The sequence below is a fragment of the Scomber japonicus genome, chromosome 14 (assembly GCF_027409825.1).
Source record: "Scomber japonicus isolate fScoJap1 chromosome 14, fScoJap1.pri, whole genome shotgun sequence".
Classification (NCBI taxonomy): Eukaryota; Metazoa; Chordata; class Actinopteri; order Scombriformes; family Scombridae; genus Scomber; species Scomber japonicus.
In genome coordinates this window covers 27,186,613-27,212,882 of record NC_070591.1, presented here as the reverse complement: position 1 = coordinate 27,212,882, position 26,270 = coordinate 27,186,613, and the positions used below count along the sequence as shown (strand labels likewise).

At 40.0% G+C, this 26,270-nt stretch overlaps 1 protein-coding gene across 2 annotated transcripts in view; it reads right to left on the bottom strand.

Moving 5' to 3' along the window:
- Positions 1-3,655: 3,655 nt before the first annotated feature.
- The window catches only part of LOC128373358 (serine/threonine-protein kinase 32C-like), an 87,099-nt gene continuing 64,484 nt past the window's right edge, over positions 3,656-26,270 (bottom strand). The window contains exons 4-13 of one of the 2 annotated variants that reach the window (XM_053333655.1): positions 21,229-21,402; positions 15,466-15,503; positions 14,538-14,627; positions 13,770-13,873; positions 13,544-13,660; positions 9,558-9,683; positions 9,129-9,257; positions 5,552-5,619; positions 3,758-3,866; positions 3,656-3,724 (exon numbers count right to left, since the gene is read on the bottom strand). In XM_053333655.1, coding sequence (XP_053189630.1) covers positions 3,656-3,724; positions 3,758-3,866; positions 5,552-5,619; positions 9,129-9,257; positions 9,558-9,683; positions 13,544-13,660; positions 13,770-13,873; positions 14,538-14,627; positions 15,466-15,503; positions 21,229-21,402 — 1,024 coding nt within the window. Of the gene's footprint in view, positions 3,867-5,551; positions 5,620-9,128; positions 9,258-9,557; positions 9,684-13,543; positions 13,661-13,769; positions 13,874-14,537; positions 14,628-15,465; positions 15,504-21,228; positions 21,403-26,270 lie in introns of both variants that reach the window. The other variant, XM_053333654.1, reaches the window with a different exon arrangement.

Genomic DNA, 26,270 nt, shown 5'->3' with positions numbered 1-26,270 from the left:
CTGGCTTCTTAGGTGTTTGCATTATTTACTCTGATTAATTCTGTAACAACCTCATCTCTTAATTTCAGGAGTTTCTTTCTCCTGCAGGATATAGTGGCACAACTCATGTTTGAAGATCGTTGCTCAGTTAGTTCCCACCACTGCTCTCCATCGCCCTCTACTGTCTCAAACTGTGCCATTAACCCTTCACCCTGTATTTGAGTGGAAATGACAAAGACACACACACAGGCAGATGTCAAATTACTGGAAGGAGTTTTATTTCTTTATCAAAGCAGTTAAAAGCAGCATCTTTTTTTTAAACACACGGAGCAGTTCCAGTTGGTACAGTACAAGGCTTTTCACTGATTCCCCGTAAAAATCCTGCAGCACAAGAATGCAAAATAGGATCACGTGGCGGGAAGAAGTGGCGTAAATTACATTTCACTTCTCCTCGATTTTGTTTTTCTCAACAGGGCACCGAGTTTCAAACTGTATCCACGGAGTTAAGACATCTACAGGAACGGTACGCCTCATGAGCATCCATCGGAAAGAAAACGGTATAGGAGACATGCTGTTTGCTGGTCAAACACTAGCACAACGCCTTTTTGAAACACCTAACAGCATCCAAAACATTAACACAGAAAGAAACATTTCGGGAGGGTTTGCAAGCACTGTCCAATTAGGAATCATCACTGATATCGAGGAACAAATGCCAAAACTGCAGATTGTAACTTAGAGGAAAAGCTACACTTAAAATCAGTTATTATCCATTTACAAATGATTACCATATAATTACACATCCACTTCAGGCTTATGTTAATTCTGATGGAGTGTAGACTGATTGAATGAGTCTTAGAAATAACTGACCTTTCTTTTTCCACAAATGAAGACATTCAGTTTTTTAGTAATGCAGCAAATACTGTGTTGGGGTGAAGTGTAAATCGACCCCAATTCCGATTTCTTCTTCCTTTTGCCGCACAGACAATAACGCAACACTTAACCCACAACAGAGCATCACACACACACACACACAACCTCATTCCACTCATCCAGCAAGGGTACGAGCCTGTATACTTGAACAAAGCATTAAGACAACCTACAGGATGCCAAAGGGTACTGCATATCATCTAAAAAATATCATGCCGTCCATATAACACTGGGATTATACCATTTTTTTGTACAGTTTAATGATCACAAAACTCACTGTCCAGAAACAGTCACGCAGGCCAGTTACAGTATATTCTGATTTTGGACTGTGTCAATAATCAGGTGAGCATCGTGGGATGCGGTTACCAAAAAAGCTTGTGCATGCACAAAATCAGCCAGTAAGGCTCAAGCTCCAGGCTTCGGCAAAAACAGGCTTATACTGTAAAGGTACATGCAAACAAGCGCAGGGATTGAGACTATTAAATTCATCATATGGTTTAGCAGACTTGGGCCACTTTATATCCGTTTAAAGAAGCGTCTTAATCTAATCAAAATATATAGCGTTTAAATGAATAGTTTAACTTTTTCGGAAAATACCCTTTTTCACGCAGAGTGAGATAAAAAGATTGATACCATTCTGGGAGGCAATTACCTTAGCTTAGCATAAAACGCTCAAGAGGCCACTTCAACCTTCAAGACAAGGGTGGCCAATAGAAGCAGCCAAGCATGAACTGATACTGGCAAACATCTGCTAGCATATTTATGATCACCATTTGCCATAAAAACTGTTGTATCCTGAGTTGGGCAAGTTATTTGAAAAATCTAGTAAATTACTCACATTGAAAAAGTAGTTACATTAATTGTTACTTTAGTTTCATTAGTCAACCAAACACATTAAAAGGTGCTCCAACTCTAAATGATCTATATTCCTTTATATCAAGTATCAGTTTTGGATCACTGTTTGTGTATAGATTAAGCTAGCTATGCTAAAATAATCGCCTATTTAATGTACAGACATAAGAGTGGTATCAATCATCTCATCTAAAATTTGCAGTGAATAAACATATTTCCCAAAAACTATTACTTCAACGCCCCCCTCCCCCCCTTTTACCTGAAATATACGCTTTATACAGAATCACAATATGATTGTATAAATTATATTATTTTCACTTGCAGAAGGAACACTGAATTTATGTTATACTGGGAAAAAAGAGACATACATTCACACAATCAAAGTTCCTTAGAAATGGTTATGCAAATGGTAGAAAAGCTTTGGCATATTTTGCCTACAAGTTGTGCCTGCACACTTGGAAAGAAGAGCAGAATGAAGCAGTTATGAAGGTTCGACTTCACACGGCTCTTCCTAGAGTTTAACATGTCGAGTTTGCAGTCCCACATAAAACTGTGGTGAGTTTAATTACCTACACTGTATGCTATTTACATGGTTTTTCATTTTATTAGGCCTTACGGTTTTAAGGTGGACCTTTGCTACATGTTCCCAGATTGTTCAAACTGAGATTAATGGTGCCACCTTAAAATGTACCACTATCACTATGGCAGTAATAGACTAGCTCATCTACACAATTTGAAGTACCAACAGGGCACAGCTACACATTTAGGTACAGCCCCAAAACAAGCTCTACGGAGATGATGATCTTTACACTAACCAAGCACTTAGAGATGATGAGGATGCGCAGTGAAGCAAACAGAGCTTTCTAATAGGTTCTTAAAGGATTGTTGGTGATGGTTGGTATTTATTCCCCAGAGCAGTGTTTCTGAATGCCCTCTAAGTCAGAGCAAAGCGCAAAGGGCTGAAATACTACAAATCTTTTAACCATTACAGACACAGTGACAAGCAAAACCTTTCATTCTGATTGTTGCACTGATTTTCCCATAAATGACAGTACCTTAACACCCTACGAAAAAGCTTGGAACATATTTCAGAAATCAAAAATCTAAAGAGGAAAATCAAACTAGCATTGACCTTAACGCATCCATGGCTACGATGTAATTAACAAATACTGATTATCGTCAACAGGCACCACTTCTTTAAACAGGTTCACAACAGGAAACCAGTCACACTGTGTTCGCCGACTGAAAACAGCCGAGAAGAATTCGTCTCAGAAAAGGTGTTGCAAGAGGAGGAAGGCGCTCCGGGGAGAAAATGAAGAACAATTGTTCCAAATTAGGGCACACATTACATGAAAGAGGCTGAGGGGAAGAATGAACTGAAGACATAGGCAAAAACATTAACTGAGTGCCTGTGTGTGCTGAATAATTCAGTCGTCCCCCATCAGATTTAGAAGAGGAAGGCTGAGTTGGGGAGGCTTCTCCACCACAACCCCCGATACCCCCCAAAAAAACGTGGACTGCTATTGCTCAGGATGTCGTCATGCTCGTGGAGCATTCTGCTTGTGAACAACACTTCCTAGTAAGTGATACCTTATTTGTCATGCTATACTGTAACATTGCATAGAAGTTAGAGCTTACTCTAGGGCGGACGGGGAGGCGGGGACTCTCTGGAAATCTGCTTCATTCATGCCTTACCGGAAGGATGCTACAGAACAAAACTAATTAAATAAAGGAATCGGTGGGAGCCATTTTTTGGGTCCTGCTGGGCGTCAGTCGCCCTGTGCTGTGCGTTTTCCTCTGCTCCAGGCTACGGCAGAGGAGTGAGGTGAGAACGTATCTATCGGCGTGGCACAGACACTCCAGAGAGACCTGCGTTTCGTCGCTGCGAAGTGTGGCGCTAGCAGCTGCCGGGGGAGGAGCAGACCGAGCCACACATGCTCAGTTTGGAGGATGTCTCGGGCTCCGGCTCAGGATCGGGTTCTGGTTCTGGCTCGGCGGCGTCATCGTCGGTGGCTCCAGCATCGGCGTCACCGTCTCCATCGGCATCGTCACCGCCGGCATCGTCACCGCCAGCCTCTGATTGGCCTTCCTCCTGGCGCCTTTTCAACCTTCAACATGAGGAGAAAAACACTTACAATCATATAACAGATTATAATATATCATTTTTAACCCCCTTTGGAACACCAGGCAGAAAAAAATGTCTGATTTTTTTTTACATAGTTTCATTATTTTTTATTGTTACCAACACATTTTGCCTCATAAATGAAGTCAAATCCAACATACACACAAATAGAGAAAGAAACAGTTAGTAGTTAGATGTAATTAGAAGCCTTACTTGCCTCTGCTGTGCATAATTCTAGATAGCATGTCCTCAATTATAAATAGAACTAGATTGCCATTAATTAGAGTGATAGGATATAATAAGACATTTGCCATACAGAAGGATTTCAGTAATGCTACAGTGGCAGGACCTGGTCAATAATATATGAGGCAATAATTTAGAGCAGAGCTGAACCAATATTCCACCCTTTACATTGCAGCAAGGACACATTCAATGATACATGGACTTCATAGTCTATATTTAAAATGTACAGAAGATATATGAAATAGAACATATGAGATGCAGAATATTAAGTCAAAGCAGGGTGGAATCCGTTTAGTGTTCTATGTGTCTATGATTTACACATTCAAGTCACTTCATTAAAGAGGCTTGAATGTCTTACAGGTTTGGAGTAATATGTACTGTAGTGCTCTCCTTCAAGTTGAATACATTCCTCAGTAACTTTGACATGTTACATACACTTCATGCTTTGTGGTTTTGTTTTATAGTGGGCATAAGATTGTTATCGCTGTGCATTTCAAGTGCAGTTCCTCTTCACTTTCTGCTGCTTATTCATGTACACTTGTGTTTTTCTGTTTCTTACATGTGTTTTGTGATGCTGCAGGGTGTTTTCAGTGTTATTTCCATGTTTGTCCATGCTTTGGTCAAAGTTGTAGTTTGAGGCAGGCCAGTCCATTACTATAAAAACATTATTGTCAACTTTGTATCTGCTATGACATGCTGGGTTTTACTTTCCTCACCATTATTTTTAGTGGTTATGATAATATTATAATCCCTGAAGTCATTGCTGAGATCTGGGAACAACAACAAAGTCTGACAGGGCAGAAAGTGGAGCAGTCAGATGATCAGACAGGTTGTAAACAAACCTCCAAATTAACCAACCTTGAAAACAAAGCTGAACAGCAATATTATTACCTAAAGCCTCCTCTTGTTAAGATCCTTCACAGTTTACTGACTTACTTCTGGCTGGCTCAGTTCTAGTAGTGTGCAATGTTGTTCTCTGTGATGAGGAATTATTAGCAGGTGTGCTAACCTTCAAATTTACCTTCAAATAAACATGAGTTGAAATGTGTTTCTTGCACCACTGGACCCATTTTCTTAGATCTCTAATTGGGTGAGTTCATTGATCTAATGATTGATAGAAATGATGGAAAAAAGCAGAAAAGTGTAGAAAAAAAGAATTTCCACTACCTCAGCAATGAGAGAATTAATATTGTAGTGTCTCCTTGTGTATATGGAGACATGTGAATCTCTTGGGCTCCAACAAGAGTCACATTTGTTATGTTCGTTAAAGGGTAAATGAAGCATACTCATCGACGTATCTTGACCTTTGCATTTAGTCCAGTAGGATGATTTTTTTCTATCTGCTGCTGCACCACTGCTCACTGACTAACCACGAAACTCTGCTTTAACTTGTGTGTTATTGACGGTCTGCTGCTGATGTTCTCTTACTTCTCACGGTTGAAGATCATGAACTCTTGCTGCACCACTTCAAGGCACTCCTGTAGATAGTCATTTTCCTGCGGGCAATCACAACAGACAAAACATCCTACTCATCATCCACATCATTTTCATCAAGAACAACAGGAAAAAAAACTAACTCTGACGTCGACTTGAATCAGTCAATTGCGTGACCTCCGTGTTGAAAATGTCTTTTTCTTCGTTTCCTTTTTTTCCCCCCTCTTCCTCGGTTGATCTTTTTAAAACAAGTCATGAATTGTTTGTGAGCCCTCCTCAAATTGGATGTTTGGCCCGAGACAGAAATAGAAGCTCATATTTCCGAAAGCACTTGGGGCCATGACAACACCACTGAAGGCTTCATAATTTAATCATCTTGGTAATAACGCAGTATGAGCACACACAAGCTACACACGCACACACACACATGCACGTAGACTCCAAGTCTCATAACCCTGCCATAGTTAGAGGTACACACTCCTTGCACACGCTGATCAGTCCTGATAACATGTGACACAACACACACACACACACACTCACACACTCTCACACACACACACACACTCTCTCTCACACACACACACACACACACACACACACACACACACACACAGGACTGACGTTAATCACACTGATGTCATGATGACTGTCTGATGGGAACAGGCTGTTTCTCATAAATACAGAGAGGATATCTCCTGTGTCTGGTAAATAATGTCTCAATCAAACACAAGAACAAGGCAGAAGAGACAAAGAGACTCCATTACTTACAGTATCATCCTGGTTTAGGCATACGCAGGGTAAATCAGGACAGGTTTGATCATTTTAGTCAACTGCTCTGCAAAAATGTGTATGATTTCTAATAATAACTTTTGTATTAAACCAGACTATGCAACTTTCATAAGAACAAATAACATTTTTTTCTCCTTTTGTTGAATTCAGAAGTATTAAAATGCACCTGCTCACTTTACTACACTCAAGGGTTTTGCTGCTTCTGCCTTTCTTGGTCTGGTGGGACCACTTGCTTATAATGGCCAATTTTATTGCAGAATATATTGCTGTATAACAGACATTACTGAGTCATTTTACTGACTTTATAACTGTTTTCCACTTGTGCTACTTCAAAAATGGGTTATATTTAAAGATATACAGCATACATAATAATATTTAGGATTATCACATCATTTTTACGAGTTAAATGGTCTCCAAGGAGTAGTGTTACGTTTTTAGAAATTATGATTATTCACATTCTTGCTGATAGTGAGAAAGATACCAGCCATGAGATTAGCTAAATATGAAGATACAGCTAACAGATAGAGTTAGCTGCAGGTTAGCTTAGCTTAGCATAAAGACAGGACACAGGGAAAAGGCCTGGCTCTGTCCGAAAGAAACAAAATCCATCTACAGTACTAACAGCAACTCTACAGCTGATTTATAGTATTCATGTTTGTTATATCTACACAAAAAACAAAAATAAAAACAACAAATACCCTCTCAGCTAAACTAAGCTAATGGAAGTTGGCTACAGGTTCATATTTATCGTATACATGTGAGAGTGGTGCCGATTTTCTTACTAATACTTTAACCTCAGAATCCTTTGATCATATTTCCCTCTGTTCAGGATAGAGATAAAAGGAGTAAAATATGGAGAGATTATTGACTGTTTGTGATGGTATAAAATCTCCAAAGATCACAATATAGCTAATCAGGCTGCATGATGCCTGCAGCTAATATGCTTATACAATGAGTCCCTCAATAGAACATTATTCATTTTGCTTTGTGAGCTAAGAGCCGAGATAATTCGCAAAGAAAAAAAGAAAACAATGCTGAGATTTGCACCGTCGCTATTCTAAAAATATACAGTTTTGATAAGAACTGACAGACTGGAGACCAACATAAACCTGATGAGTTGCATTGTTATCCCAGGCAGACTGGTACTGCCTATTCATGTATACTGTGCCTATGGGCAAGTCATTTCCCATGTCAAAATCCCATGCAGCATACTGCCTGCAGAAATAGTTTGTTCTGATCAGTGTGCTAGTGTCCTCATTTGCTGTTAACACCTACATGGTGAAAATAATAAGGCTAAAAGGGTCAAATAGAAAAATCATAGCATTGTTTAATGGTAAACAGCATTTTTTAATGTGAAAGGGGACTAAAAATAACCGTTTCCATCATCAAAGGGAATAAAAGCTTTTTAACAGATTCAGTGACATCTTGAATTTCCACCTTCATGCTCACAGCTGCTAAATCCTCCTCCTCAACACATTATTTTTAATGTTGAGGTAATGCAGCGTTTCAGTATTTTATCTCTCTCATCTAAAGCTCAAGTATGAGAGATGGTGAAGATTATTAGATATCCTTTGAGAAGAAAGGCACATCTACACACAAAGTGCATCACGGCTGCAGGCTTTTAAGATGTGGGGTTTATTTGTCGGTCAAGGATACAAGACTTGAAACGTTGTTGTTCGCAAATCCAAAACTATGCAAATTTTTAAAAACACAGACAAAAGTAAAAACAGAAACCCGAACCCAAATGCAATGAAATAAATGTTTCAGTGTTTGTTGCATTTCTTTACCCTGTGGAATTTCTGCACACACACACACACACACACACACACACACACGAGGATATGTAGGAGAAGTCATACACACCACATGATGTTTTCACATTATTCGCCTGATCTATAGGTGGCTACACTGCACCGAGATATGCAGCAATGCACCACAAAGGCAAGGATGAGGGAGACGGCAGGCAAGTAAACACTGATGTAAACAATGCAGGATTTAGAATACTAAAAGAAAAAAAATCAGCAGCTTTGCAAATGTTTTAAAGCAGGAAGGAAATGTGTTCAACACATTTATTCGACCTCAAGCATTCACACAATGAGTTTTGGCGAGAAACACAAAATGTAAACAGAACTTTTGTTTGTTTACAGGAAAACTCCACGGGGCAGCTTTAATACTTTTTAGTACTTTTGCTTTTGTAAGCGTTTTGTCCTCAGAGGCCACTGTAGCATTTGTTCTCCTGGTCTAACAAAACAGGCGACTTTATGACATCATCTTGTTCATTTTATAGACCTAATGATTGATTGATTAATCCAGACGCACACACGCACACACATACACACTAACCAGTAATTAAATTATCTTCAATATCTGCCCTATTTAGTCTCCAGTGTTTTTCCAGTCAGATAATGGTATGCCTGTATCCATCTGGTGAAGGTTGGTGAACTGTCAAAACACTGCGGGCAATGAGATCTTTATCGTTTTATCTGCTCTCTCTCTTTTATCATCTGTGACGCTCTATTAACTTGCATTGTATAAATATGAATATATTAGAATAAAACAAATATTATGTCATAAACCAAACCTGAAATGTGCTGCAATACTGGGAGACACTGTGATAATATACAGGGTACTTAAAAGCTATCAAATCTGAAGCAAGCACCAATTAAAGTATGAAAATAAACATTTTTAGGTTGAGAAAATGATGAAGGTAATTGCAGAAGATGGACCCTGCAGCCATCTATGTGATTTATTAGCAGTGTGTAGAGGATGAAGCTTCACTCACAGACTGCGAATCCTTGCTGTTGTCTCGAGACCGGTTCTTGGCCAGCCTCTTCTTCTTCTTGTGAAGGGGACGAGACTCCAGGATCATCTCCTCCAGCTCGAAGGTGGGGTCGCAGTGGAGGCGACCCTTCTGCAGCAGGGAGAAGCACAGGCGATAATTAGAAGAACAAACACACACTTACACATGGGATCATAAATCAGCTGCAGTGCACATCCGCATACACTGCATCACACACATGAATGCACTCACATGCACAGAATGTAGAGTTAAGTGCATGGTCAAACACACTATAGAGAAGCTTGGTTTCTTTTGCATTATTTAGTTGCTTTGCATGCTCATTACGATCAGCAAACATGAAGTGACTGTGCTAGGCTTTTAAGTGTTTATTATATGTGTGCGTTGGCTGATGTCTGATTACTTCACGCTCACATTAGGAACGAATCCGGCCTCCATCTTCTTCTCGTACACGGCGTCCCAGTTGACGTCAGCGAGGTAGGGAGATGTCTGCATGTCAGACAAGCTGGAGAAACGATGCTCCGGGTTCACTGTCAGTAGCTGGAGGAAAAGGGCACACAAACACACACACACACACAAACACACACACACGCACAATGTCACCTACATCATGTCACCTCCCCAAGTAGCGATATCACCTTCACAACTTCTCTCCTCGCTAGTGGCCAGGCTTTTCTCTCAGGGAGGTGAGATAAACTCGACAAATTGTATGTGAAAAGTAAAAATCAATGGGAGGGTTTCTCTCCTTTTTTTTTTATTGTGCAATTTGAAAGAGAAGCTCACGAATAAAGATGTGTTGCCAGCATGTGTGGGTTGGGTAGCTTAAGTAACATAACAAAGAGCCACAAACATTTGGTTACATTTCTAGCCCTTCCTGGTCTCCTTCAATTCATTCTACCTTAAAACCTTTACATCTGATATTCTATATTTCTCCCTATAGCCACTGCAGAGATCATATGAACTCTTACATACTATTCATATTCTGACTCATAATTAGTTTCTAAACCAAGTCACATTCATAAATACAGTCATTAATAAATGTTGGATTAAGACATTAACAATCACTATATTATGGTCCAGTAGAACATTTTATAGAATATGAAGATTTAAAAATAAATAAATAAATGCAGGTCAAATTTGTACATTTGCATATACATATAAATGTGTATCAACTGCACAGAAATAAATAAATAAAAATAATGGTGCATTTTATTTACATTTTTGTATATTCTGGGTTACATTAGGACAAGTCCAGCTAATGAAAATGTGTCTAAGTTGTTTTTACAGCTCTCAAAAGTAAAAATGGGTCACATTTGAGCCTAAACAGTAAGTAAGGGTTAAATAATAGACTCTATATGGTTTTATGGGATACGCTTTATCAGAACATCAAAGTATGTAATATTCACCTCTAAATTTTAATTAAGTGTTGCATTTTAAAATGAAATGATTGTTATCAAACTGTGCTGTCAACCAGTAACTAATGCCTATCACAATAGAATTTGAATAATTAATATCCTCCAGATTATAGAAATAGCCTCAAGAAAAAAAAGGTGCAAAGTCAGTATGTGAAATGATCTTTAGCATTGCATTTTATTTAGTGATTCTGCTGTGTCAGCGTAAATATAGATAATGTCTAGTCTGATTTAACAGTACAGTAAATCCTACATTGCTACAAGGTAATGTGATAATTATGACTGTACTTCACTGCATCAGATGATCATTTCTGCTTTCTGTTGACCACAGCTTATTTTTTGTTGCTGTCTTTGTTTTAAAGAATATAGCTGAATTAGTTTGATTATAATATTTAATTAATCTGAGTACTGGTTAATGCTTTTGTTTTAAAAGTAAGGGTCAGTTTGGGAACACAAAGTGAATCTATTTCTATATGTAGGCAGGGAAATGGAGCAGTGGGAACCGGGAAGGGTTGATGGGAGGAAACAGTCTTGCTTTGGCTCTAACAGGGAAAGAGAGGCAGACATTGTTCTTTGTCTGGTTCCCTAGGTGCCTCAGTGGCTGTTTGATTTTGAGTTCAGTTATTCATTTTTCTTCATATTTTTATTTTCATCTTTTATTTTCAAGGACAAATCACCACTACATTAGATATTTACATCACCTGCAAATCTAAAGTTAAAATGGGAAGAAGTGCTTGCAAACACATGTTGAATTGATTCAGTGATCTGTTAACTGGTGTGTCTGTATACTACTCAATATGCATGTGAATACTTTACTTTAGTTCATTTCAGTCCCTAAACTCAAATACACATATATAAATAATCACATGCCCTTGTTTTCTTCATCTCCCTTAGAAACTGTGACAAACCAAAAGGGAAATAAATAAACTTTCTGACTGATCAAGTGTATGCTGAAGCATTTGATTAGAATTAACACTAACCCTTTTTACAATAGTCATTCAACCAGATCCCTATGTACATAACAAACACAAAACATTTACAATATATATATATATGCATAGTTATATATTCCCACAAGTAGCAAGGTTCTTACAATAATATGTATGCCTCTGTTTTATATTTAATCATCTCATCTTCACATTTTCAATTCTTTTTCAAGTATATTCCACAAATTGACTTCTTTAACTGATATACACTTTGCTTTTTATTCGCTCTACTCTTCATTTTTGTAAACATGCAGATTCCTCTTAATTCATACTGACTCATTCACATTTGGAACAGTCTCTAGATAAATCTTACTTTTAACTTTATAGTCCACCAGACCTCTAAATTTGCTCTTTTATGTAGTATAAAAATTGGATTTGTGAGTGTTTTGTATGCATTTCCACAAACCTTCACACAACAGGTAATGTATGGAACTATTCATTTGCACTCTGTATGTCAGCACAGCATTTAGTGTGTAAAGGTAAGAATGTATCAGGTAAGTTTAAGTCTATTTGCATTAGGTAAGACTTGCCACCAAACTTTAACAAGAAGAGGACCCTTACTGATGTACAAACCAACAGGGGGCACTGTTAATCAAATCAGCTATTCATCAGCTTTGACTCTAAGTTGTTGCAGGGATCCAGACACACGCGCTGCACATTAGTGTCTCTCTTCTACTGCAGAGAAGAAAGAAAAAAAGAAAAAAACTGCTGCTGATACAGTTGTGTTTTTAATGGAATACCATCTGTTTGGTGTTTGTACCTCGGGGTGAACATTGGGAATGGTAATAGGATGTGGCTTTTGTTGTTATGTTTTGGTGACAGGCTGACTCAGTTTTCCTCCTGCAGGGTTAGGGTTAGGTCTGTCTTACTGGAGTCCAGACACGCTAATCGATCAGCAGCAGAGCGGAAGAGATCAACGCTCCGTCCAGAACGCTCAAGACACAGAGCACATGCACGCACGCACTCATGTTCACACGTGCACTCTCCTAAAATAAAAAATCCTCATACAAGAAATACTGGCAGACTAAAGCAGCCTATTGTTATTGTAGAGAGAAGATGACTGTTAATCCAAGCGAGCGTTTAACAGATTTGTTTCCATTTCCCATTTTGACGCAAAGGGAATTATCTCATCAAACTGGCAGATTTTCACTTGAAGCACACTTTCAGCCTCAATATGAGGTTAAATTACTTGTTATGATTAATATTGTCAGCAGTACACACACACACACACACACACACACACACACACACGCACACACAGTTTCTTCTCTAACCCACTTGCTCCCTTTCTGTGCTTCCATCCCTCAGATTCCCATCTGTCGTTTTTCTTCTCCTTTGCCCCAAGGGTCTCAGCTCATCCTCCCTCCCTCCAGCTCCAGACCTCCCCTACCTGCATCCTCCGGTCATGTGGCTTAACTACCTTTTTTTTTTACCTCAATATGAACCCTCTATATCACCTCTACATCCCTGCCCTCCCTACATCTTTTCATACAGTACCTGCTCTTCCGGCTCAATTCACTTTGATTTCACTTAATACTGTAATCTGCATCTACATTCCCTCATTATATCATTAACGTATAAGTATATGTATTAATGTATGTTCAAGTTTTACTGAGCCACATTTTTAACACTTGAGAGGATTTTGAATGATATTTTGAGTAGTTTAACTACAGTAAAAACATGACTATCAAAAGGAAGCGTATATCTAAGGAAAGTAGATCATGATATTTCTTCAGCTACCACACACTGCCACAAATTAAGAGGGTGTTGGATTCAAAAGAAGTCAAAGCATCCACATAAAATCACAAATCAGAAATATTAGTGTAGTAAAAAAAGGGAAAATGTCCAATTTCGCTCATTAAATTGAAGCAGTTTTCTTTAGATGTCTCCATCTAAGAGACATCTGCCATTTTATTTCACAAAATCACTAACATCCACCATAGACCCAAATTGAGAGTTTTAATATCTCAGTGGGTTTTAAACTGTGAAGTAAATTGCTCACCTTCCTCATGAGGGAAACCAGGTCCTTGGGCCAGGCTGGACTGTACTGGACACTGACTGTACTGAAGAGCTGAATCAGAGACTCCACTGAGTTACTGGCATGGATGTCATAGGGCCTCTGGTAGGAAGAAACAATGTAAAACAAAAGGGAAACATGGTAAGATGAAGAAGGGAAAGTTGGGTGTTGTAATCTCTATATCAAAACTATAGCAACAATCAGGCCTTACCCATCCACGCAGCACCTCGAAGGCCGTCACACCTAGCGACCACCAGTCTACTTCAAAGGCGTAGCCCGTCCCTCCGCTTACAAAGGAGTGGAAGATCTCTGGAGCTGAAAGTACAAGCGGAGAATCACTTCAGGAGAAGAAAAGGCTTCTCAAACTGCTTGATGTGCAATTAAAAAGGAAGCATCTTTGCAAAACACCAACAGAAAGTCTTCATTTTACCTCAGCAATCACAAGACAAGACAGAACGCTTTTTTTTGCCTCAGCTTTTCAGAAATAAAACACGAGATCTGTAATTTCTCTCATTTAATTCGCACAAGTGTCTATTCAGTGATGATGAGCATGTTCTGAGGGAAGGAAAAAAAAGGTTCAGAAATCAGCAGAAATCAGAGTCTAGCACCTTCTGGCAGCAGTGTGTAATTTGCACAAAAGCGTGAATCTACTACAAGCTTGTCACATGCTTGCAATCAAATCTGTGGGCTTTGTGACATCTTTACCGAGGTCGTCTGCTGTCTAACAAAGTCGGAAAACATCAGTTTGTTCCAATTAATGGAGCTGTCTGTCTCTTTTTCAGGATACATCTGAGGTTATAGACTAGAGCCAAAACAAGACTGTTTCCTCCATTACATTATTCAGTTGACTTGTGCTCAGAATATAAAAACCTTCTACTTCCTGCCAATAAGAGTATTTACTGGCCTGAAGCAGTCAGACCTCCATGATGGCTCCAGCACTGGTTGATAAAGCTGTGATGCAACTATAAAGCAAAATTACCCATGTAGGGCTTGGTTCCAGCTAAGGCCGTGGCTCTCTCTCCATCCTTAATTATGGTCGCTATGTTGAAGTCAGTCAGGTGAGCGTGGCCTGAGGACAAACAAGCACAATAATCCATCCAAACTTCTGTTTTTTAACATATATATTAAGGTAATATTTCAGCAAGGGCAAAAAAAAAAAAAAATCATTTCAGTAAACTGGATCAGTGTGTCCTTGTGGTTTTGTGTAACACACACACACACACACACACACACACACACACACACACACACACACACACACACACACACGCACGCACAGACACACACACACACACACACAGACAGTCAGGCACACATCCTTGACTCCTCTGACCTGGTTACCATTGTGACTCATTAGCAGTGTGCAGGGTCATTTTTTTGTGTGTCCTGCTTGTCATGACAGATGTGCTCCTGCATGTACAGTGCAATGTGTGGCTCAAAGGTTTTCGCACTCATTCCCACCCCTCCTACTACTGTTAAAAAGCAGATGTACACACTACTGTACTACACACAGGCACATATCAGGGCTTGAACTGAAGAGAAAACACATATGTCTTGAGGATGTATTTGAAAGTTCATTCACTTCACTTTAGGTGATACGGACAGAATCAATTATGATATTTTTGACCAAATACCTTGATAACGATATTGCGATAATATTGTATTGTCAGTAATGTGGATATAATGAGTAAATGGGTAAATGCAAATCATAGAACAGCTAGAACAGTCTGGTCAGTTCAGACAATGACATCAGTTTACTGTCATATTACGATATTACGATACCCAAACTCTAAGAGGATATCTACTCTCATATCACAATATCAACATAATATTCATTTATTGCCCAGCCCTAATTAAAACACACACGCACCCACACACACTAATACACAAAACAAACACATCCTTACCTTGCTCATCTAACAGGATATTGTCTGGCTTGACATCTCTAAAAAAGACAGAAACACAAATCACACAAAAAGAAGACACATAAATAAGATTAATGCATTAATTCAGCGTCATTTTATGTGATTCATAAACACATGTTTTAAATACAGTACTGCTGAAGTGTTGCTGTTAGTGCAAGTGTCTCTAAATGATGATTTCTGCATCTCTCAGTGAAATCAAAGCACGGTGTCTCTGCTTTATGTTGAGGTGAGGAACGCTGGGATTAGATGTGTACAGTATGTGTGGATGTGAAAGTCGGTAGGAGGTGTTTGGAGGCTGATGTAAGTGCGAATTACATGTTGGTGCAACATGTTAAGTGTGCATGTGTGTGTGTGTGTGTGTGTGTATCAGTGAGACAACGACAAGGAGAAAACTCTCCCTCCCTGCATTTCAAAAAACGTTGCCGGAGTGCACGAGAAACACGTCCGTCACCCTGGAGGCTCTCGCAGGTTTGTCAGCACATGCTTATTACACCGGGCTCCCAAGCAGCAGCAGCAGACACATTCAGGCACGCTCTCTCTCTCTCTCACACACACACACGCACACACACACATGCACACACACACACACACGCCACACACACACCTCGACATTTCCCAGCCCTTTCCAAGCCCTCCACAGGCAATTAACGGAGTGCACACAGCTTATTTAATTATGCCGCACGTCACGCTGGTGTGGAGAATACACACGGTCCGCAGAGAGCCTCTACACGCCCCACAGGACACATGTGTTCGCTGTGGCTGTGCAACACTAAGCACTAAGCTGATGCTAATATCATCTGCCAAAACTCTTGGAAGAGGGGAGTGGTAGAGTTGGAGGTGGAGGAGGGTGGTGGGGGGATTGGGTGGGGTGTACTGATTCAGCAGTACAAGGCTGGAGGGGGAATACATACATGTTCACAGGAGGGATCCTGATTCAAGTGCCAGCTACAGCAACGTGCCATTTTGTTTGATGTGTGAAAATTCACTCAACATTTTGATTCATTTTGCAGCGAGCCCAGAAACAGCTATTCAACTTGAAACAGCAAAGAAAGTGAATGTCATTTTATACGGGAACAAACATCCAGGGTGAGCAGTGAGAGGTGATCCGACAAAAGGAGCTTTTTAACATGTTGAAAGTGGGATGGAGAGGAAGAGGAAGAGAATAAGGGGAAAAGAGAAGAGGAAAAAAAGAAGAGAAAATTAGAGGAGAGGAGAAGAGGAGAGAGGAGAGGAGAAATTAAGAGAAGAGAAAAGAAGAGAAGAAAAATTAAGAGAAAATAAGAAAAAAGAATGAGAAGAGAAATGAAGAGCAGAAGGACAGGAGAGAAAGAGAAGAGAAATGAGTAAAAGAAAAGAAGAAAAGAGATCAAGTAAAGATTAGAGAAGAAAAGACACATTAAGAGAAAAGAAAAGAAGGGTTAGGAGAGGAGAACAGGACAGAAGAGACGAGAGGAAAAGAACAGAAAAGGAGAAATGAGAAGATTAGAGAAGAGAGATAAGAGACAAGAAGAGAAAAGAAAAGGAGAAGAGAAGAGAAAAGACTCCACTTTTTCTTCCCTTCTTCTCACAGGACTAATTTTACCTTCTCGGGCATGGTGGCAGCTGACTGTTGCTAGGAGACCAGAGACCCTTCTTCCCTCAGTTGGTGCAACAAAATAATTGTATAGTATTCTCCTGTCAAAAACTTACAGGGTGGAACTAAATTGTAGAGCTGTGGACGGCCATGGATACCCAGGGATTGGATTACGGCTTTGAGACACAATTGTGTCAAAGGCAAAACAGCTGATGTCAAGGAGAGGGTGAAAAAACACTGAGAGAGGAAAAAAAGCACAGATAAGCAGTGTTTGTCACCTTTCTCTACTGGAGGTGTTGAAGGGTACATCATGGACATAATTGCCAACTCCAACAGTGGCTACCTGTTATATAGTGAAATGAGTGTCTCTGCTACACTGCATCACACACACACCTGGACTGTTATATCATATATGGAAGTCATTAAGGTTATGATGTGATATGTGAATCTGCTTCCTGCATATTCTCTATGTGATTCATGTACTAATAATGCTTGAATCTGCTTTACTACATTTTGGGGGATTCACTGTCTTGCACAGTTTGATGAGAAGATCAGTAGCGCTAATCATCAAGCAGGCTGGATGGAGTGCTGCCATCACTCAGAGTTTGCCAATCAGACAACCAGAGGAGACTCCAGGAAGTCACTGCTCCCAGCCAAAAAAAGTTGTCTCACACACAATCCAGCATAAAACTTCAAAGTGTCAATTTGTGCACTAAAAAAAAGTTGTGTCCTGATAAAAGAAAAAGTGCAATGGAAATAGCAACTTCTACTGATGCTTTTGCTCCACTGGAGACTGTAACCCATCAAAAATTAATACAGGAAACAAACAAAAATGCCATCTTTCCATCATGTTTTACATCTTTCCATCATGTTTTATTTCTTTCCATCATGTTTTACATCGTTTTTCAACATCTAAACTGGAGCTCTTTCACATCAACCCGTTGAGCCCTCTTCTTCTGTGATGGTTTAATGACCTCATACTGTAACCAGCTGTTTATCTTGACCTACAAACTCCAAATATTCACATAACTGCAGAGGATGAAAATCCACATTCATTCCAATCTTCTTTTGTAGATTTCATGGAAATGTGTTTAGTTACATTTAGATGGAAAGCTAGATATAGTTCACAGGTTTTGTATGGATTAAACAAACAAGATATACTATTTTAATAGTGTGCTTTGCTGGTAGATTAATAAAAAAACAACAACAACAAACTTAACCTGCAAGTTAGCCAGCTAGTAAGCTTTAGATTAAACAGAATCAATATTAATATCAGTCTTCCAATCTAACTCCTAGCAACAAAGTTAATAAGCGTATTTTCCAACTGGAACTATTCCTTAAACACTTATGATTTATGATATGCAGCTTTCATGCTTGTTTCTAATCTGTAAAACACTTGCACATGCTGCTTCATAACTATTCTTATTTTTCATAATACTAAAACTAACTAGGAAGATACAGGTATGCTTCACTGTGTACAGACATGCAAGATTGCACAACTTTATACTACACACAGACACACAGACACACACACACAGACACACACACACACACACACACACAGCTGTTGTTTTAAAGGAAGAAGTGTAGCCCAAATGAGGTTTTGAACACAGTTCAAACAGGTTTTTTTCAGCAATCTGTGGCAGTAAATCTGCAGTCTGCAGGGATCCAGCCCCTTTACTTACTGGGCTGCACACACACTTACTGCTGAGCTCAGCACATTTGGACAAAAAGACGCGGACAGCAAATCCAGCCTAGTTACAGATGATGGATGGTAACAATTACTGAAACAAACACGAGAGCTATCTTTATATGTGTATGTAAGATGTTGTATATATAAACAGGGATGCCCGCATGTTAGGTAATACTCAATGAGAAACTGAATATATGACAAAAGCCTCAGGACAGTCTGCTTGCATAAGGCATGTTTTGCTTATGAGGTTTATTTTTTTGTCTTATAATTTTATGCGCAACTATAATTAATCTTAATCACTCTGACAAGAGATTTAGTCATGCTCAGTGGACTACAAAATAGAGAATAGCAAACAATTTCTTCTTCATACTGTGGCCATTAGTATGTGGATACAACAGGAAGTCATAGCTGATGCACAATAGAGAAAATGTACATACACCTTCACTAAGAACATGACTACACGACATGACTACATGCACCATCCATCCCTCTGGAAGAATAATGTAGTGTCAGCTGACAGGACGTGATGGTAACTGTAAGGTGAAAGTGGAAGCAGGTGAGATTAGTCACCAGGACATGATAAGAGTGGGTGTAAAATATATATCTATACTGAGACATTTGAGTCATGTTTACAGCCTAAAGAAGTGCACTGGAAGCTGGTTTGAAAGGCGCTGACAAACTAAGACTGATGACACAAAGGAAATGGATTATTGCAGCAGTCCCTCTGGAATAAAGAGGGAGAAAATGAATGATGTAAAAAAAAAAAAGATGTTTGCTAGAATTGAGTTTGGTGTTTGACTTCCAGTCTCTAAATTCATGAATCACCAATATTATAGCTGCAAGCTGAGGAAGCAGACCTCTACTGATCACCGGCAGGTACCATGAGCAAAATCTCTAAAAGTTACCGCTACGACCTCGAAGGGATCTTTAGAGTTTTAGGAGGATATCCAGGCTTTGAGCTGAAGATCGGTATATCTGATGAAACATAATATAATGATGTAATGGGCTGACACTTGTTTATTGGCTGTTTTTTGGGATTGCAATGTAAGTAATGTGAAAATAAATACTTGGGTATATTTGAGTTGAATGTGCCGATCTGTCTTTGAACTGCTGTTTTTTGCAAATTGGATCAAAATAGTTTGGCTGATATCAGAAAATAAGACATCTACTCCAGAGTGTCATTATGTTTAATGTTATTCCTTCAAGTCATTTTATTCAGTGTAAAACCTGAACACCAAGAACCCAAAGGAATACTATTATAATAAATTGTTGGCACAGACTTAAAATAACATTAGTTTTTTTTAAATAAAAACTAAAGCTGCATTAAAACTACACTTTTACATGAATCGTTAAACAGTTTTCTTTATCTACTGTGAAACTGGTTGCTTGAAGTAACAAACCCATACAGAATTATCACCTGACTACAGTTCCCTGCAGCTCAACGTAGCGTTTTATGATTGTTTTAGTTTCTTACGGCCAGCAGCTTTATTACTCTGGTTCAGCCTCAATGCTCTCATCCATATTGTGTCCAGTTGCAGCCAGCAGCTGTTTTCAATGAAAAAGATCTAATAAACCCACAGTACGCTACCTGTCCGGCGCCAACCAGCAGACACACAGACTTAGACAGGCTGGTGAACATAGCACAAGGAGATATTGGAGATCAAAAGGAAAAAATGCAGAAGAAGAAGAAGAAAAGTAATTATCAGACAGAGGTTTGACTCCAGATGAATGATAATGTTGCTGCATGTTTGCCAACATATACCACTTATCAATTTTATGAGGTGATAATATGTCAGTGTTGAGTTTACAGCTTATTTTTATGCCCCCAAGTACCAACCCTCCTGTAAAGAAACAAGAGATCAGTGTTGCTTTAAAGGTGCAGTGTGTAGGATTTAGTGCCATCTAGTGACTCCCCTCCAATGCTCCATTTCAATCGTGTAGGAGAACCTAGAGATGCTGCAAAACTTAGAAAAAACAAGGGCCCTGTCTAGAGCCAGTGTTTGGTTTGTCCATTCTGGGCTACTGTAGAAAAATGGTGGGCTTTTGTGGAAGAGGACCCGCTCCCTGTGTAGATATAAAGGGCTCATTATAAGGTAATGAGAAGACCATGATTCTTATTTTTCTTGGGATTACACCCTAATCAAAACATATTTATGGATATAAAATTACATTTCTGCCAAGTCCTTCTGCTAGACGCCAGTAATTATGCGCTCTGCACCTTTAACTTTTCTATGGTCAACAAAATGACTTGGACTTACTGGCTTCTACATATTTTAGAAATACTGAGAAATGGTCTTCATATAATGCTAGTTTCTAAAAAAAAAAAATCCAAAAATTTCAAGTAATATGGTCATTTTTTTCAGGTAGTTGATGGTGACACGTCTTACTCAATTCTTTAGAAATACTGACAAAAGGCTTGAAAGCTGTGAGAGGCCTTGAGCTGAGCAAATAAAAAAAGAAGAAAAAGATGACTTTGTACCTATGGATGATATGCTGGCTCTGCAGGTAGTCGAGCGCCAGCGTCATCTCACAGAGGTAAAGTTTGACAGCGTCCTCGCTGAACTGGACACTCTGCTGCAAGTGGTAGCGCAGGTCTCCTCCCAGCAGGAGGTCCACCACCATGAACATGTCCTCCTCATCCTGGAACGAGTACCTGGGAGTGAGGGGGAAGGTAGGGGGAAGGACACAAGGCTCAGTCACCCTCCAAATTAAGAATAAACAATGCACAAACAAAGCTAAAGACTGAGCACACAAACAACACACATATAGTAGGGACTTGTACGCTCTTGAGATTGCATGCAGTAAACATGTGCAAAGCTTACACGGTAAACATCTGCACACACACATGCATGTTTACATAAACCCACACACACAAAGGCAAACATGGCAGATATACACAGTATGTACAGCTACAAGAAAACATGCCTCAAACATGCATCTCTCTCTCCCCCTGTACAAACAAATAACTAAAACTGCAACCTTGATGCATAATGTGTTGATGTCAATGAGCAGATTGTGTATGAATGTGCCTCTCTTGGCAGGCTCAGAAAATGCACACGCACTGTAATAGAGTAACAGACATCATTATCCTAATAACATGCCACTTATTTGAAGGAATGCAGCCCCGTCTTTGCTCGATGTGACTAAATTGAAGGCTGCTCGTGGTCCGCTTAACTTTTTTTTTGTCAATCAGGCTTACTAATCATGCACATCAAATTAAAAACACAGCCTCTCGGTGATCTGGGTGGGGATTTGTAACACTCCACTCCACATTTGGCCCCAGACACTGAACAAAACATCAAGCCGCATGGGCAAACCAACTGTTTCCTTTACAACAATCTAATTTTTCATCTAAGAAAAGATAAAAGCAGTATAATAACTTAATAGGCCCCCTATGTCAATTTGCTGTGGAGGAGGGAAAAACAAACTAAGCCTTGGAGATTTATTGTATCAAACCCAGTTTAATGTGGTAGTTTCTGAGCCAATTCTTTGTTTTCCCATTAAGGCTTTGATACTGTGGGCTGTATTACTTCTTTATATAGCTGCAGGTTCCCCTCTATATCTTCAGGCTTGGTCAGGGGGACATTCTGATTGGTCCTATTCAGGTGCAATTTCCTGCCTCACTATAAGCGAGAAATGGGGGCCTGTGTTGTGCTGCGGAGAGAAAATCATTCCATCTCATCCACAGATTGGTGGTTCTGCCAAAGAGAAATGAAAAAAAAAACATTTGCAGTACTGTGAGGTCTTTCTCTTCTCCTAAAACATCACGTAGATTAATTGATGAAATGGCCTCGACTTTCATCTGATAGGATAGATAATGGGCGGAAAGCACACTCCACTGACTCCTGGTGAACACAAAAACAACACATATAGCATTTCCCCTGATGTATTTTATTATGAGCCTTATTTGCAAGAGAAAAATGTAACATTAAACAACAAGCTTGCCACCAAAACTCAGCTTTATATTAAAATTAAAAGGGACTTTTGTTCAAGACTCCTACATTTTCTCTTTTTAAGACACTCTGCCACCAGTGCTGCAAGACAGTCCTGGAGCGTGAATGCACTCAACAGGAGATGACAGCAGAACCACCTACATTAGGCACAGTAAACCAAACTTGCCCTGACCCTACAAAGATTAACCTCACTATTAAAACATGGAGTGGCCTTAGCAGATGGCCGGCCCTCAGGATGATGTTTGCCGTTAGCAGCCATTTCTCACTGTCACCTTTTTATCACCTCATTGTCACAGTCTGATTTCCCAGTATCTAGTTGACAGATGAGCTTCCTCTGAGGCGGCGCTCGTTATCTCGGTGTTCCACACACAACGGTCCTAACCAATCCACCGCTGAAAAAAAAAAAAAATCTGGGCTCCCTAAGAGAAAGTACAGTGGCTCAGTCGCTCAGTCTGGTTGTCACTTCCTTCCCCGCTTTTGCTTAGGTGACAAGGAGATGTCAGATATGGGCAGACAACTGGAGCATATGAAAGCTCGACGCTGACAAGCCCTGTCACCTTGAAGACTCTTACCAAGGATGGGACAGCAGCAGAAACACAAACAAATTCTAGCCCGTTTTTGGGAGCATTTCGCTCCAAATACAACGCAACGTGATGTCCACGAATCTGACAGTCCTACAGAATCAAAAAAGGACTCTCCTGCTGTGTGGTAGTGGAAAGGAATACCGCTTAAGCAATCGAGAAAAGGAAAGTGACAAGGATTAGTTGAAGAGGACTTGTTTCTAAAGCTTTTTGGAAACATTTATCCATTTTCTGGTGTGCATTCAGGTTTGTGGTAACAGAAGAAGCTCAGTGGCCCAGACATCGTTCTCTAGAGCCTTTTCCTCCAGGATTTACCTTGGGGGTTCCCAAAATGTTCCTTCACCCGATAAGATACACAATCCATCCAGCATGCTCTGGGCTCACCTCTGGGTTACCTCCCAGGTAGACATGACGTAGGGTGTATGACAAATCCTAGTCAGATGCCACAACCTCAACTGTCTCCTTTCAATGCAAAGGAGCAATAGTTCTCTTCAGTTTTCAGAGCTTATCACTTTGTCCCCGAGGGTTTGCTCAGTTGGTCCCTTTGGCTGCTAATATTCAAGGTTATTACTACTTTTAAGAGGTTAGTATACATGATGTAATGTGAAGGGTTCAGATCTAAATTTAGAATAATGGTGGTGCTAGCATTTGGCACAGATAATAAGAATACATGTAGAAACTACAAGAGTGCAGATCTCCACCAGGTGTGTATAGTCTCAGTTTTCTCTAAGATGCATAGAATAGTGTAATGATATTGGAGTGCCTTGGGTTCGCCTAACTGTATAAACTTAACAAGGAAACTAAATGGGAGGATGAGCCTAAACTTCTCAGTTTAAACACTGTTATTTAGAACATTTTATTGTAACTCACAACACAAACAGGAAACCCTCTCTACCTCTCACTCAATTATGGAATTCATTTTGAGATGCTCGAGATGAGCCCAAACTTTTCCATGGATGTCAGTTATTGAGTCGCAACAAAGGCCGCAGTGTGGCCTGAAACAGACTTATTATTGTCCTAGTCAATGGACGGAAATGCCTTTTTCTGCGGTTGTTGCCAGTAAAGAGGAATGAGGACACCAGCAGATAGTGGTGGTACAAAACGAGTTATAAAAAAGGTTTCTCAGTAATTGTGAATCACTGCAACCACGACAGGTCCTTGCATAGAAAATATTAGGCTATTAGTCTAATAGTATGTCAGATTATCTGTAGACAGATATACACACACACAAACACATGATCTCCTTCCAGGCTTAGGCCTAATAGGGATAAAAAATCTGGTTGTGGCAACATGTGTAACAAGCTTGTTCAGAGTGTAGTTTTGTATCTTCATGAATATACAACCCACAAGAAGATCCTGAAAAGTTTGTTAGTAATAGGCTACACACATCAATAAAACTGTTTGCTACTTAGCTCAACTACAAAGCATGATGACAGAAGCAGTCTTGAATTGAAGTAACTGGAGTCCAAAGTTTACTACCTTACGATGCTGCAGTTATGATACTGAATGGTACCCATGGATGAAAACAGAACTAATGACATTGCCTCAAATGTATTGATTTTTTTTGCTACTTGCAGGAAGTGCAGCAAACTGTAAACACAACATTAATTGCCCGTTAAAGGCGAATGTTATAAAACTTACGTACACATCCAGCCTATATGGAGCAAAATTAGCATTTATTTGGAGTTCTGTTTCTGAACTTTGTCAACTTAAGGACTGCAAGATAGGGACACTCAAATGGGTCAAAATAATGTTTTATACCAATAAACTCATTTTATGTGCCCTCTGCTGCTCTTCATATTGAAAAGGGAACAGAATTTATGACGAGACGAGTTGTGGGTGAAACCGCTGGGTACACATGAATGCCTTGGAGTAATCTGAGGTTTGGGTAGAGCTGTTACTGTCCGAAACCAGGAAGAAAGGCCAGGGTAAGACTTGGCTGTGACAGTCACAGAGACTAAGAAAGGAAGGTTAGCCGGCTGGAAGGAGTACAAGGAACAGGCTGAAATAATCAGGCCACAATGACAAATGAGCCTGGGGAGAGAGGGAAAAAGAGGGACAGAAGAAGAAGGGTACAGTTTTGAGGAAAAAGCCAGAGAAAAACAAGAGCTTGTGATTTTGTTGGCTGTCTTTGGTCTGCAAAGTTTCAATGGCCTACATAAAGTTAATGATAGAGATGGGCTGACTGGAAACCGGCTGTATGACTCAATCACAAGACACTTGCATTCTCCTCGGAGGATTGCTGCAACAATTGTCTGAGTGAGCGCTGCCTCTCCTCTCAGTGGCCTTCAGCCAGCCACCTGAAGACACCCCACCCACATCCACTGTCCTACTTTCACAAGGTGCACTTTGAAGGCCATGTCCTACAAAAAGTTCTTCTTTAAGGGCAGTTTCAGTAAAAGTCCTCCAGGGCTGCAAGTCCGGGGCAATAGTCAGTGGGTGCTGTATTAGAGAACAGAGTCTTGTGCTGCTGGGAATGGCACCATATTTTGCCTTTTATGAGGATGATTTAAGACTAAGCCCCCTCGCAGGGCTCGTTAGAACTGCTGAACTGGGGTGTAGAGGCTAATTTGTTCCACAGTCTCCCACTGCCGTGTTCCATCCAGGCCTGAAATCAATATTCTTAATGGAGGCTGAACAAGACACAGCCCATCCATCCTCACCACTCCTCTTGCTAGCTTTCTGACTGTGGTGAGGGGATGGACTATAAGAGGAATCATCCAGCTCCTCCGCATGACTCACCTGTTTTTGTTTGCTTTAAAACCTTTAAAAATGTTAACGATGGTCTCCAAGGACTGTCTTAATAGGTCTGACTCTTGACAATAGTCGCTGCAACATCCCTAGCTACTCTTGCTGTTCTGTGACTCAGTTTTCAACAGTGCAGCCACAGCGTCCATTTGGTCATGATTCACTCCTGCATGTCTGGGCCCTTGGGGAGAACGGGTGATGCTGTTTGAGAGTGATCTGTTGTGATGTAATGCTGAAGG